Raw genomic sequence first — 13,054 nt, forward strand, 5'->3', positions numbered from 1 at the left:
TTCCTTAAATTTGTCTTCCTCTCTGGGTTCCTTTCCCCAGCTGCTAACTGCACAGAAACAGACACAAGTTTGGGAAGCAGAATGAGGTCTGTCAGCCTAGCTCAAATAACCCTCTGCCTCCCCCTGAGGCCAAGCCAGCTCCCTCCTTTCTCCCTTGCTTGGTTATCCTGGGCCCAGAGAACTACCCCCATCTATAATCCCAGTGGCCTCTGATGTGGCTGTGGGGTTGGCCAGGTCCCTGAAGTGGCTGTGTGGAAGCAGGCAGGCTCAAGAGGCCTGGGCAGCCAGGCTGAAGCAAACAGCAGCAGGTTTACCTTGTGAAGAGCAGCTGCACCATGTCTACGAGAGTGTGCTCTGCGGATTTTCTCAATAACTCTGCACAGGCAAAAACAAATAACACAGGTGTCATTACTTGCTGTGCTATTATCAGGAGGCTTCTCAGAGCAGACTCCCCTCCAAACCTTGTTTACCAAGGATTATGCCAAACTTATTAAAACCAGCTCCAGCTCAGCCTGGCAGTTATAACTTCATGGGCCCACAAGATGGCACTACTGAGTCAGGGAAAAAAAGGGGTACAAGGATGCATTCTCAGGGTTTGCAGGCTGGTATGATCCCAAAAATCCCAAGGGAGGGAAATTTGGTGCTTGGGTTAAGTCAGTCTGGGTCTATCCCAATTCCTGCACTGGTACAATGGGCTAAGGTCTCTATTCTACCTGTGCAACAGTCAAGTACAGAAACATGACACCACAAGGTAGATGATGGAGAAGCCCTGAGTTTTTAATTTCTCTGAGGTTCAGAGATAGCAACCTGTATTGCTACCTATACTCACAGACACTGGCCCCAGGAAAGGCAAAGGGCCCAATATCCAAGCACCTACCACTGAGCCTCATTTCAAAGCAGATCCTGAAGCAAGACTGCATAATCTCACACACAGATTCATTGGTTAAGTGGGCACCCACTGGGGTCAGCAACAGAGTTCGCAGCACCTACCAGTGAAAAAACAGAGGCGATACCATAATAAATAAGGCAGCTTGGGTGAAAAGGGGTACACCTGAGATCAGGGAAGGTATCTCCTGTTCCACTAGTCTCCTAGATAAGTATGCAGGTGAAAGAGTGGCAGGAACACTGATCTCGTTTCAATTGGGAGAGGATTCGCTCAGGAACTTTTCTTGGAAACCATCTTTACTTTGCATGACCCTGACATAATTCAGAACTCATTCCAGCCCTACTGGATTAGTCCAACAGGTGGATAGCACAGTCTGCCAGAGGTAGAAGTGTAATAAGGGCTTCCAATATTTGATAGCATTTTAAAAAAAGTTTTAATTATTTTTCTTAGAAAGAGCTCTTGCTTTTGGTATAGGAGCTGCTTGCTTGGAAAAAGTAGCTCCCTAAGCCTCAGTCAAGTCAAAACACATCTTTATGAAGCAGGTAGACTCAGGAAAGTAGAGTCATGACATCAACTCCTGGCCATTAGCCTAATTATGCTCTTCCCCTCCATTTACCTGAAGGATTTTCATCAGGACAACCTCATCACTGGCAGGATCGGTGCCCACAAAACGGGCATGGGTGACAGCATCTGCCATGTTCTCCATGCCCTCTGCTGTGCCCTCATGAGCAGGATCTGCTCCAGCGAAAAAGGAAAGACTAAATGATGTGAACAGGAGAGAGAGAAAATGCAAGACATCCTGTCTTAGACTTCACTTTTTTACTCTATGATTCCCTAACCCATGGATCCTTGAGTTATCTGAGAGTTTTGAAATCAGCTTTAGTGAGCATCTCAGCACAGAAGCCATTGTGTAAAACAATGGTTCTCAAACTTAATCATGTATCAGAATCACTTGGAGGGCTTATTAAAAATACAAACTGCTGTGTCCAGTTATAGAATTTTTTATTTAGGAGATCTATAAGTGGGGCCTAATAATTTGCATTTTTAATGAGATCACAGGTGAAGTTCCTCTTGCTGGTCAGGGGACTATACTTTGGGAATCACTACTGTAAAGCTACTCATTTTATTTTAATTTTTTAAAAGACATTTTATTTATCCATACAGAGCTGAGGTATAGGCCAGAGGTGTGGGGGGCGGTGGTGAGGGGATTCATCAGAGGCAGAGTGGGGAGCAGAACAGGTGGACTGACTAAAATACACTGCTGAGGGGAGCAGCTGGCAAGATAGGAGAGGTCTGCTGCACCATGTGGGTTAGCTCCCTAGCCAGGGATAGAACTCATGCTACAGTGGCTGTGGATAGCTTCATAGTGCTGAGACTTAACCTCTTGTGCCAACAGGGAAGCCCAAGCCAATCATTTTATAAAGAAAGGGCATGGAAATGAGTTTTTGGCTCAGAGTAAGGGTCAAATAGGTCAGAACTTTGAATGCCAAGATTGAAGTCTTTCTCTCTTCAGATTTTTCTCTTTCAACACAACTTCCCACTCACTCTGGTTGATTTTGGAATTTTGTGTTCAGGAGCAACTGAACGTGTAGGGAGGGACAGTCACTGCTTTCAATACTCATATCTCAGTGCTACATTTCAGCAAATCAGACTTCCTACTTTGATTCTATTCTTATTTAAAACAATATGACATGGAGCAAAAGTTCTATTAACAGCTTATCTAAATGGACATTAGGGGCCTCCCTGGTGGTACAAGGGGTTAAGACGCAACCTATAAAGCTATCCGCAGCCACTGCAGCATGAGTTTGATCCCCTTCCAGGGAGCTAACCACATGGCACAGCAGACCTCTCCTGACTTGCCCGCTGCTCCCCTCAGCTGTGTATTTCAATCTGCTGTTCTGATCCCCGCTCTGTTTCTGGTGAATCCTCTCAACCCCCACACCTCTGGCCTGTACCCCAGTTCTTGAATGCATAAATAAATCTTTTAAAAAAATGGACATTAGGAAAGAAAAGAGACAAACTAAATAGTACTGGAGGTTGGGTAACTGGCGAGTAGGAAGAAGGGAGAATTTCAACTGAATAAAAAGAGGGGGGAAGCCAGAGGTCAAATAACCAGTATTATGCTGGAAAATAACACAAATGTTATCAAGGGAGTAACCCTGCTGTCATTCATATATTAAGCACCCACAAGGAATAGCCGGAGTGAACTTCATCAAGGTCTACAAGGGTCCTACAGAATTGCATAAGCAGGAAAAAAATGGTAGGGACCTGATAAAACTGTTAGTAACAGAGAAAGTTGCTCCAGAGGTGGCACGATGTAAAGCAGAAGTACCTCCTAATTTTAAGTGGTGGGAATTAGAAGGCATTCTTACAATTTTCTCTTTCCTAGTACCTGAATTAAACAGAGTTTCTGAGCCAACAGTTCAGGGGCTGGCTGAGAAATCAGAACATTTTTTTTCCCTTTTTTTTTTTTTTAAAGATTTACTTATTTATGCATACAAGAGCTGGGGTGTAGGCCAGAGATGCAGGGGGTGGGGTGAGAGGATTCACCAGAGACAGAGTAAGGGAGCAGAACAAGCAGATCTACTGAAATACACGGCTGAGGGGAGTAGTGGGCCAGACAGGAGAGGTCTGCTGCGCCATGTGGGTCAGCTCCCTGGTCGATGATTTAACTTGTGCTGCAGTGGCTGCAGATAGCTTGATAGTGTTGAGACTTAATCTCTTGTGCTAGCAGGAAGGCCCCAGAACATTTTTCTTACAAAAATTAGTAGCTTTCATCTGTCTCCTCTGTCAAGTTTCTGATACTTAGTCAAAGAAATTTTTGCCATACCTGTACTCAGCATCAAGGGTGGCTACTTAAGAGATCATGCAAAAGGAAGCCAATTTCACTATTTTATATATATATATATATATATATATATATATATATATAGAGAGAGAGAGAGAGAGAGAGAGAGAGAGGACCATCCAGCTCCTTTTGTCATTCCTTTTTGCTCCCACATCAACACAGAAAATCCTATGCTTTCTCACAGCCCTGCTAACATTCCTTATTGAGGCCTCCAGCATCCATAGGAGGACCCTTCCTTGCACAGGAAATCCAGGTCCTTCTTAGTATTGTATAGGAGCTCAGTGACTAACAAGCAGCCTTGATCCCACCTCCCAAGGTTGCTGGGGGTTCATTTCTTCCCCTCTCAATAATCTCCCTATTAAAGTAGTTTAAGGTCTACTGATCTTTTTGTAGTTCTTATCCTCTGAGCTTGAATGAAATATCAAAATTAATTTTCTAAAAAATATAGAGGCCTTTAGAACCATAGGAACAGACTGCCAGCAAACCATGCAATCAGTTTCACAAACCCTGGTCTGGTTGCTGTGTGAGCCAAAGAAAAGCCTTGGATTACAGGATTGAGGGGTGGGGGATAGTTTCTTTTTTAAACAAAATAGTTTGGATTTGGCTTACTTAGCAGATTTTGTCTTTCTTAGGACCCCTTCCTCAGAATGTCCTTTCCTGGACATTCAGGAACAGACTACAGGGAAATTTGCCATTCCCATCTTTGCCTTTTGGCTTTCATATACTCCTTCCTGCTCCTTTTTTCATGGCCACTGCAATCACCACACCATTATTCTCTTTTCCCACCACAGAAAACTCCAATGACCAGCTGGCCTGAGGTCTCCAGTGACCAGGTTGTCTGCCAAGCCCAGAAAAAGGAAAGAATAACACTCACAAGAGAACAAAGGGGAAAGGCACAGAGGACAGCTGCTGGAGACTGTGAAGAGAGATGACCTGCAGGTGGTGCTCAGAGCAAGGCTGAAGTAGCTGGACCCGATTTTTTGCTTAGGAAAACTATGAAGCTAGGACTAGGGTGTCTGGAGAGGCTGATGCACCTACTTAGATTCTAGCTGGCACCCAAGATTCCTGCTCAGGATCCTGTATGCCTCAGCTAAGCAATCCAACTTTCTAGAGAAGATGCAGGATTTTCTTGCCCTAATGAAGGCCATTTTCCTTTCTGGCTAGCTACAGCCTGAGCCACCCCTTTTCTTGTCTCCCTACTTAGAAACAAAGACAGCTGTCTGTTTTCTGTGTTCTTCCCCCTTGCACATGGACTGGCAATAGGGGAAAAGGAATTCAGGATCCTTATTGACAAGACCAACTAAAAAGGAATCCCCCCTAAAACCCATAAACAAATTCAGAGATAAATAATGGACTGGAAAAAATATTTAGGCTAGATTGGGAGAAAACATTTTTAATGTTTTCCACTATACAAAAAGCTTCTTACAAATTAGTAAGAAAAACAAAACAAGCCAATAAAAAAACAGCCAAAGGAGAGGAAATTCAAATGTTCAGCCTCAAGGGAATAGAAACAACAAAATTAAAGTTTTTTTCTCCAACAAATTAACACAAATAAAGAATACTGATAATATTCAGTGCTGCTGATGGGACAAGGAGGTGAAAACTCTCAAATACCAGTGTTGGAAGGGCAAATGCTGCAGTATTAAGGGAAAACAACCTGGCAGTACCTATGAAAATTTGACATGCATGTAGCTTCTAATTCAGAAATTTCAAGGACAGGAATCAGTCACACAGACAGAAAAGACGGAAAATTAATAAATAAGGACACGTGATCAAGGATACATATTTCAACATTACTTATAATGGATCAAAATAGGAAATAACTTAAATATTAAATATTAATAAGGGAATGATTAAATGAAGTGTGTTATAGCTACACTATGAAAATTATATAGCTATTAACAAAGAAAATCTTACCAGGGGCTAAGAGAGGGAAGAAATGGTATGTTATTGTTTAATGGCTAGTTTCTTTTTGGTGTGATAAAAAAAGCTCAGGAAATAGATGGTGATGATGTTTGCACAAATAATGCCATTAAATCATATACTTAAAAATTATTAAAATGGCAAATTTTAGAATATATATATTTTGCCACAATAAAAAAAGAACACAGAAACTTCCAGTTCCAAGATAAATTAAGTTCCAGGGTTGTAGTGCACACTGTGATGATTATAGTTAACAATATTGCATTGTACATTTGACAGTTGCTAAGAGAGTATTTATTAAAAGTTCATACAAGAAAAAAAATGTGTAACTGTATGAGGTGATGAATGTTAACTAAACATCTGTGGTAATCATTTTGCAACATACATCAAATCTACTTTGTTATATATCCTTAACTAATGTTATAACTAACATTGTCAATTATGTTTTAATAAAACTGCATGAATAAAACTGCAGTTATGTATATCTTTCTAAGTTACCACTATTGAGTAAAAACAAGAAAATATGGGGCCTCCCCGGTGGCGCAGCAGTTGAGTGCTGGGTTGCGAAGCTGCCCGCAGCCTCTGCAGCGCTGGTTCAATCTCCGGCCGCCGGGCGAGGGTTCCACATGGCTTGCAGACCTCTCCTGCCATGCCCGCTGCTCCCCTCAGCAGTGTACTTCGTCAGTCTGCCTGTTCTGTTCCCCGCTCTGGCTCTGGTGAATTCTCTCACCCTCCCACGCTTCTGACTGTACCCAGAAGCTTATATAAATAAATAAATCTTTAAAAAAAAAAAAACAAAACAAAACCAAGAAATATGTAAGCACATAATCCTGTTTTCTTTCTTTTTAAAGGTATACTTTGGACCTCCCTAGTGGCACAGGGGTTAAGTCTTGCCCTATCAAGCTATTGCCAGCCACTGTAGCCTATGTTCGATCCCTGGCCAGGGAGCTAACCCACATGGCACAGCAGACCTCTCTGGTCTCACCTGCTGTTCCCCTCAGCAGTATATTTCAGTGAATCTGCCTGTTCTGCTCCCCACTCTGTCTCTGGTGAATCCTCTCATCACCCGCACCTCTGGCCTACATCCCAGTTTTTTTATGCATTGAAAAAAAATGTAGTACTTTATATATATTTAGAGATGTAAAGAAAGGTATAGAAAGATTCAAACCAACCTGTTAACACTATTTACCTAAGGAAGGAGGAGAGGCGATGAAAAAGATAGAGAGACCATTAGCTTTTCTTTTAGATACCTCTTTATTGTTTATCTTCTTACAATAAGCATGCATTATATTTGAAAAATTTTTTTAAAAAAAATCAAACCTCCAAGAGCACAATACCCTTAACTTGCTCCAAAGAACAAAGAAACCTGAGTCCAAAGAAAAACTTTCTCCCTCCCCATTCTGTACAATCTGAATCAGTTAGGAAGATGAGTAGCCAATAACAATCCTATTTCTCTTCTACGAAGAAATACATGGCTACGAAAAACTTTCTGGCCTCTCCAGCTAATTGTCTAAAGGCATCAGAGAGGTAGGAAATGTTGTGGTTATCCAACAAATGGTAAGCTCTTACCTATGAGTGCATAGGACAAGAATTTGTTGACAGAGGTGAGTGCCAGTCCAGTGATAGGGCCAGTGGTATCTTCAGAACGAATCACTTCCAAAAATGGACGCAGGAACACATTGGGCTCAATTTCTGAGAGTTCTGCAAGAAAAGAAATAGGAATGAAAAGATGCCATCTAACAAAAAACTATCCCCTAGAAAAAGGCCCTTCTTGTCTGAGTTACAAGGCTAGAGATTTTAGATGCTGGGTCAACCTTCCTCCCTCTGGATTACCTTGAATCACATCCCAGACATTATATATCATTTTATTGTAAAAATTTTTGGTATATAGCTCTGAAAAATTGAGAAGCTTTAAAAAAAAAGTTATGCTTAAAGGTTAAAAAATAAAATGGCCAAGATTTTATGTTAAATATATTTTACCACAGTTTATAAAAAATTATAATTTAATATCATCCAATATTGCTGGGTCAATTTCCATGTGCATTTTATCACTCTCCCTAGGGTTGCCCAGGTGAACTTCATCTTGAGCACAGTCAAGTAGTCAAAGAGGTTCCTCAGGGGGTTGCTGTCATGTCTTTTGCTATTATGGTCAAAGTTACTTCTTTTAGAGATAAAGAACGTAGCACATCCCAGGAAGGTGAGGGGAAACCCTGAGATTTATAGTCCCTTGCTGAAAATAAGATTAAAAAGAACAAAGGTTGGGCCTCCCCGGTGGCGCAGCGATTGAGCGCTGGGTTGCGAAGCTGCCCGCAGCCTCTGCAGCGCCGGTTCGATCCCCGGCTGCTCCCCGGCCACGGGAGGAGGGTCCCACATGGCGCGCAGACCTCTCCTGCCGACCTCTCCTGCCGCCCGCTGCTCCCCTCAGCAGTGTACTTTGGTCCTTCTGCCTACTCTGCTCCCCGCTCTGGCTCTGGTGAATTCTCTCACCCTCCCACGCTTCTGACTGTACCCAGTGCATGTATAAACAAAACAAACAAATAAAATAAATAATAAATAAAAACATGCCTCTATAAAAAAAAAATAAAATAAAAATAAAAAGAACAAAGGTTGCCGAGTCCCTACTCACAGAGGCAGTTTATAATCTCGGTGGGTCCTAACCACTCTCTAGCCTTCTTTCTACTTAGAGCAAAATGCCCTAAGATGAAGGGAGAAGTCACAATCTTTATATTACAGATGAAAAAAATGAAGCTTAGATAAGATACATGATTGACCCTAAAACATACAGCTAATAAGAAGCAGAATTGGGATTTGAGTCCAGTCTCCATATATATTTCCAAGAGCTGTAAAAAAAAAATTACACCTGTTCTACCTATTACCAACATATACTCCTGAATTTGGAAGATTTCATTCCAGAGCTAAGAAACTACATCACACAGGACTTGCTCCTGGGGTTTGTTTTTCTAGATTCTGTGGTGCTTTCATCTTTCAGAGACCAGTTCCTTAAAAGGCTTCCTAAATAGCCCAGAGTGATTTAGGGATGTGAACAAGGTTAAGGCTGCCCACCTTTAGAAACAAAAGGAAGCTGGATTTCCTAAGCATTTTCTTTTCCATACATATGCAGGAAGCGTCTTACTCATTCCTACCACTCCCCTCTCTCTGGGTAAACATTCCTTGGACCCGGCTGCTCCTCAGATTAATGCTTTAATTAATTGGCAGATTGGGTAGCATTTTCCAAGCTTGTCTGTACAGTGATCACATCAGCTGTATAAAACCTGCTTCCCGTTCTCCACTACCCCCACCTAGATGTACAATCGGGGAAAAAAAAAACAACCAACTACAGAAAAACATCTGTGTGTGAGAGGAGTGATAGATGATTGAAATGTAAGGGTAAGAATATTTGTAAAAGCTGAAATATGTAAAATACTTTTTAAAAAGCAAATAAAAAATTTTAAGTTATCTAGTCTTGCTGCTTTAGGAACACAAAGGTATTCCATACAATTGGGTCTGTCACTTTAAAAAACCCAGTGATTTTGATATATTTGAGATGAACATCTAGATGGGGAAAAAATCTTTGAAAAGTAAAGCAAGAAACAGAGTTTTTGAGTTTTCATCTAGTTGTTGTAATTATACTTGGTTCATATCTTCCTTTGTGGTAAAAGACTAGGGCAATCTTAAGCCAAAGTTTGACACTTCCAAGTCCATATGAAGTCTGCCTCTTTTTTTTGTTTGTTTTTAAATGTTTTATTTTGGTAAAACTGACTGTTTTTGGTATATAGTCCTATGAATTTTAACACACATATATCTCTATAACCATTATGGCCATCAAGATACAGAACAGTTTCATCACGCCAGAAAACTCCCTCTGTTTTCCCTTTGTAGTCACACCTCTCTCTTTCTTCTAATCCCTGTCAACCACTGATGACTTTTCATCACCAAAGTTTTATCAAGAAGGTCACAGAAATGGACTCACACAGTATATTTTGAGACTGGCTTCTTTCCACTCAGCATGATGCCTATATTGTCTATATAGAAATGCTTTTTGGGAGTTTGATAAAGTCTATAGATCAGTTTTGGAATAAATGATATGTTTACTATATTGTACCTATCTATTCATGAACATGGTATGTCTCTGCATTTATTTAGATATTGATTTCTTTCTTCAGCATAGTGTAGTTTTCAGCATACAGGTTCTGTGTATGTTTTGTTAGACTGATTCCTAAATATTGAATTTGATTTGATATGTTTGTAAATGGTATTGTGCTCTAATTTCAGGCTCCAGATGCTCATTGTCAGAAATGTGATTGACTTGCTGCTGACCTTGTATCCTGTGACCTCACTAAACTCACTTAGTTCTAGGACTTATTTTTTTAAACAGTCTTTTGGGTTCTATACATATATAATTGTATTATCTGAAAATCATGGCAGTTTTATTTATTCCTTACAATTCACGAGCCTTTTATTTCCTTCTTTATCTTTTTGAGCTCAATCATATTTTATGTTATTTAAATTTTTACTGGCATAACACTGCATTAAAATATTACATAAATTTCAGGTTTGCATCATTTAAAATCAACACGTATATACTACGTAAGTTCACCACTAAAAATACAATTCTATCCTCACTACACAATTGACCCCTTTTATATTTCCCTTTCTTGTCCCCTGTACTCAGTAGGGCTTCAGGAATATGAAACTGGACACCTTGCCTTATTCCCAATTTTAGGATAAATGCATTCAGTATTTCACTATAAGGTAGAATGTTAGTCATACTTTTTTTTAGATGTTCATTATCATGAATGGATGTTAAATTTTGTCAAGTGCCTTTTCTTCAACAGTTGACATGAAAATGTGAGTTTTCATCTTTAAAAATATTAATATGGTAGATTCAATGATTTTGAGATATTGAATCAGTCTTACATTCCCAGGATAAACTCCATTTAGTAGTATCTATTACTCTTTTTACATACTGCAGGTTTGATTTGCTAATCTTGCATTTCATAACATGAAAGAGCTCACCATGGCACTGAGAGAATGGAGGGGTCAGAAGTGACACCATACAGAAGCTTCACAAAGTCCCATAAAGAATTCTCTGGAGGGTCTCCCCAGTGGTGCAAGGGGCTAAGTCTCAGCACTATGAAGCTATCCCACCCAGAGCCACTGCAGCATCCCCAGCCAGGGAGCTAACCCACATGGCACAGTAGACCTCTCCTGTCTTGCCCGCTGCTCCCCTCAGCAGTATATTTCAGTCAATCTGGCTGTTCTGCTCCCCGCTCTGTCTCTGGTGAATCCTCTCACCGCCCCTGCACCTCTGGTTTACACCCCAGGTCTTTTATGCATGAATAAATAAATCTTAAAAAAATTCTCTGGAAATGGATATGGATCTCACTGACCCTTGCCCAGTCAAAGGAAATGGGATCATAGTCACATTCTTACCAATAGTGAGAAATAAAATATCTAAGCCCACTTGTCAAATTAAGTAGTTGGAATCTATGACTGCTAAAATACATTAATTTCAACACTTTCATTCTGTGAGTCAATATTTCATGGAAACTCCATAATGGAAAAACAGGCTAGATGTTTAAATGAGTCCATCTTCATTATTACCCTCCCTCTCTTATCCCTCTTCTCCCCCCAAAAATAAGAATCTTGGTATATAAAATTAATTTTCCCAAGAGAGTTTTCCCTAGGCAGAAAAGGAGTTTTGATCTCTAAGTTTAACTGTTGAGTGACAGAAGCATCAGAGCTGAAACAGGAGAAACTCCTGTAGCTTTTGGTGGTGCTGATGGGGACACAGCAGGGGAGGTGCCACTTAAATCAGGAAATTCCTGATTTAAGGGGTACCTCTTTATAACATGTAATTAAAAAAACATAAATTTCAATACATGATCCTGATAAAATGCTCATATGATCCTCTAGAATGAACAGTGTTTTTCAAACTAAGCCAGATTTTTTCCCTTTATGTTAACCCATAACAGACTCATAGATTTATAAACTGCAATAAAACAAATTACTAAAAAAAAAAAGAAATGAAAAACAAAGACATAACACAAATTCTACTTTATATTATTATGATCAACATACATATAATTATTGTCAAGTTATTATAAAAATTTCTAAATGCTTTATCTCAATTTCCACATATATCTCATTGTGTATCAAGCAGTCGTTTGTGGGCATAAAATGGTTTATGAATGACACTTCATGTAAAAGTATTCCAGAAAAGAAACCCTACTTTTCAAATATATTTCTACAATACCCTCTAAATCCTAGGATATTATACTAAAACAGGGACAAAAATTAATTTTCAAGTGAGGTTACGATCATTTAGGGAGGTTACATAATTTTGCAGTCACAAAAACAGTTTGGAACTAGGAGTAGAAGTTGAGGGCACTAGGCAAAAACATGGCCTATATGGAGCGTAGGATTCAAATCCCAGGTTTGCAGCTGTACAACAGATACTTAATTTTTCTGCATCTGTATTTTATCATCTGTAAAATGGGTGTTATAGAACTAAAATTAACTACATTTACAAATAAATAACAGCAGCTAACATTTATTGAGCATACACTATGTGCCTGGTACAGTGCTCAGCAATTTATATACATTATCTCATTTAATCAATTCAAAACACATGGTACAATGCATGGAATAAAGTGTTTAATAAACTAAGATACTATTCTAATCTTTAAGTTGTAGAGTCTGCAATACTGTAAGGTACTATAAATTTGGTTTATTTCTTAAGATTTAAGTAAATATCAAAAATATCAAAGATAAGCTTTCTATCTTTGATTCCTAAACTTAAAAGGGATAAGGGTGAAGGATAAATGCCAAGGTAATTGGTGGTTGTTATTTATGTATGGTGCAATTTGGGACAGTTCTTTTAATTTCTGAGGGCTTCAGCTTTCTTCACAATATACACAGTTATCAAAGAAAGAAATAGGTTTCCTTTTTTAAATGAGTAACTGAAATATTCATCCTCCTTTTAGAAGAGATAAAGATAATAACAGCAGCAACCATGTAGCTACCATGTACTTTTTGCCATGCCATGTGCTTTTATGTATTTTATGTATCTTCTCTCTTTATAATTATCCCTTTTTTTTGAAGATGTATAGGTAGAAAGGATAGGTAATCTACAACTAGTAAATGATGGAAATGGGGATCTAATCCAAGATAACTGACTACAATTCATGCTCTTAACCATTCAACATGACTGCTTCCTACAAAACCAGAAAGATAGTTTCTGGCCAGGTTTGCCTGGGGACTGAGATTCAATTGTCTATGTCTTTTTCAGAAGAGTGAGAAGAGCTACCTGAGTCCTTCAGCAGCTTACTGATCATAGTAAGCAAGCTGAGTAATTTCACAACCAAGGAGACATTTGACACCCCTGCAAAGCAGCC

General features: G+C 39.5%; 1 protein-coding gene across 17 annotated transcripts in view; it reads right to left on the reverse strand.

Annotated features, from left to right (window-relative positions):
• GBF1 (golgi brefeldin A resistant guanine nucleotide exchange factor 1) overlaps positions 1-13,054 on the reverse strand; it is a gene marked incomplete at its 5' end in the record, with an annotated part of 98,191 nt that overhangs the window by 22,896 nt on the left and 62,241 nt on the right. For all 17 annotated transcript variants that reach the window (XM_084245188.1, XM_084245187.1, XM_084245185.1 and 14 more), the window contains 4 exons: positions 315-375; positions 878-986; positions 1,503-1,621; positions 7,227-7,358. In XM_084245188.1, the coding sequence (XP_084101314.1) occupies positions 315-375; positions 878-986; positions 1,503-1,621; positions 7,227-7,358 (421 nt within the window). The remainder of the gene's footprint in view (positions 1-314; positions 376-877; positions 987-1,502; positions 1,622-7,226; positions 7,359-13,054) is intronic.

Source organism: Talpa europaea (genome assembly GCF_964194135.1).
Source record: "Talpa europaea genome assembly, chromosome: 10".
Lineage (NCBI taxonomy): Eukaryota > Metazoa > Chordata > Mammalia > Eulipotyphla > Talpidae > Talpa > Talpa europaea.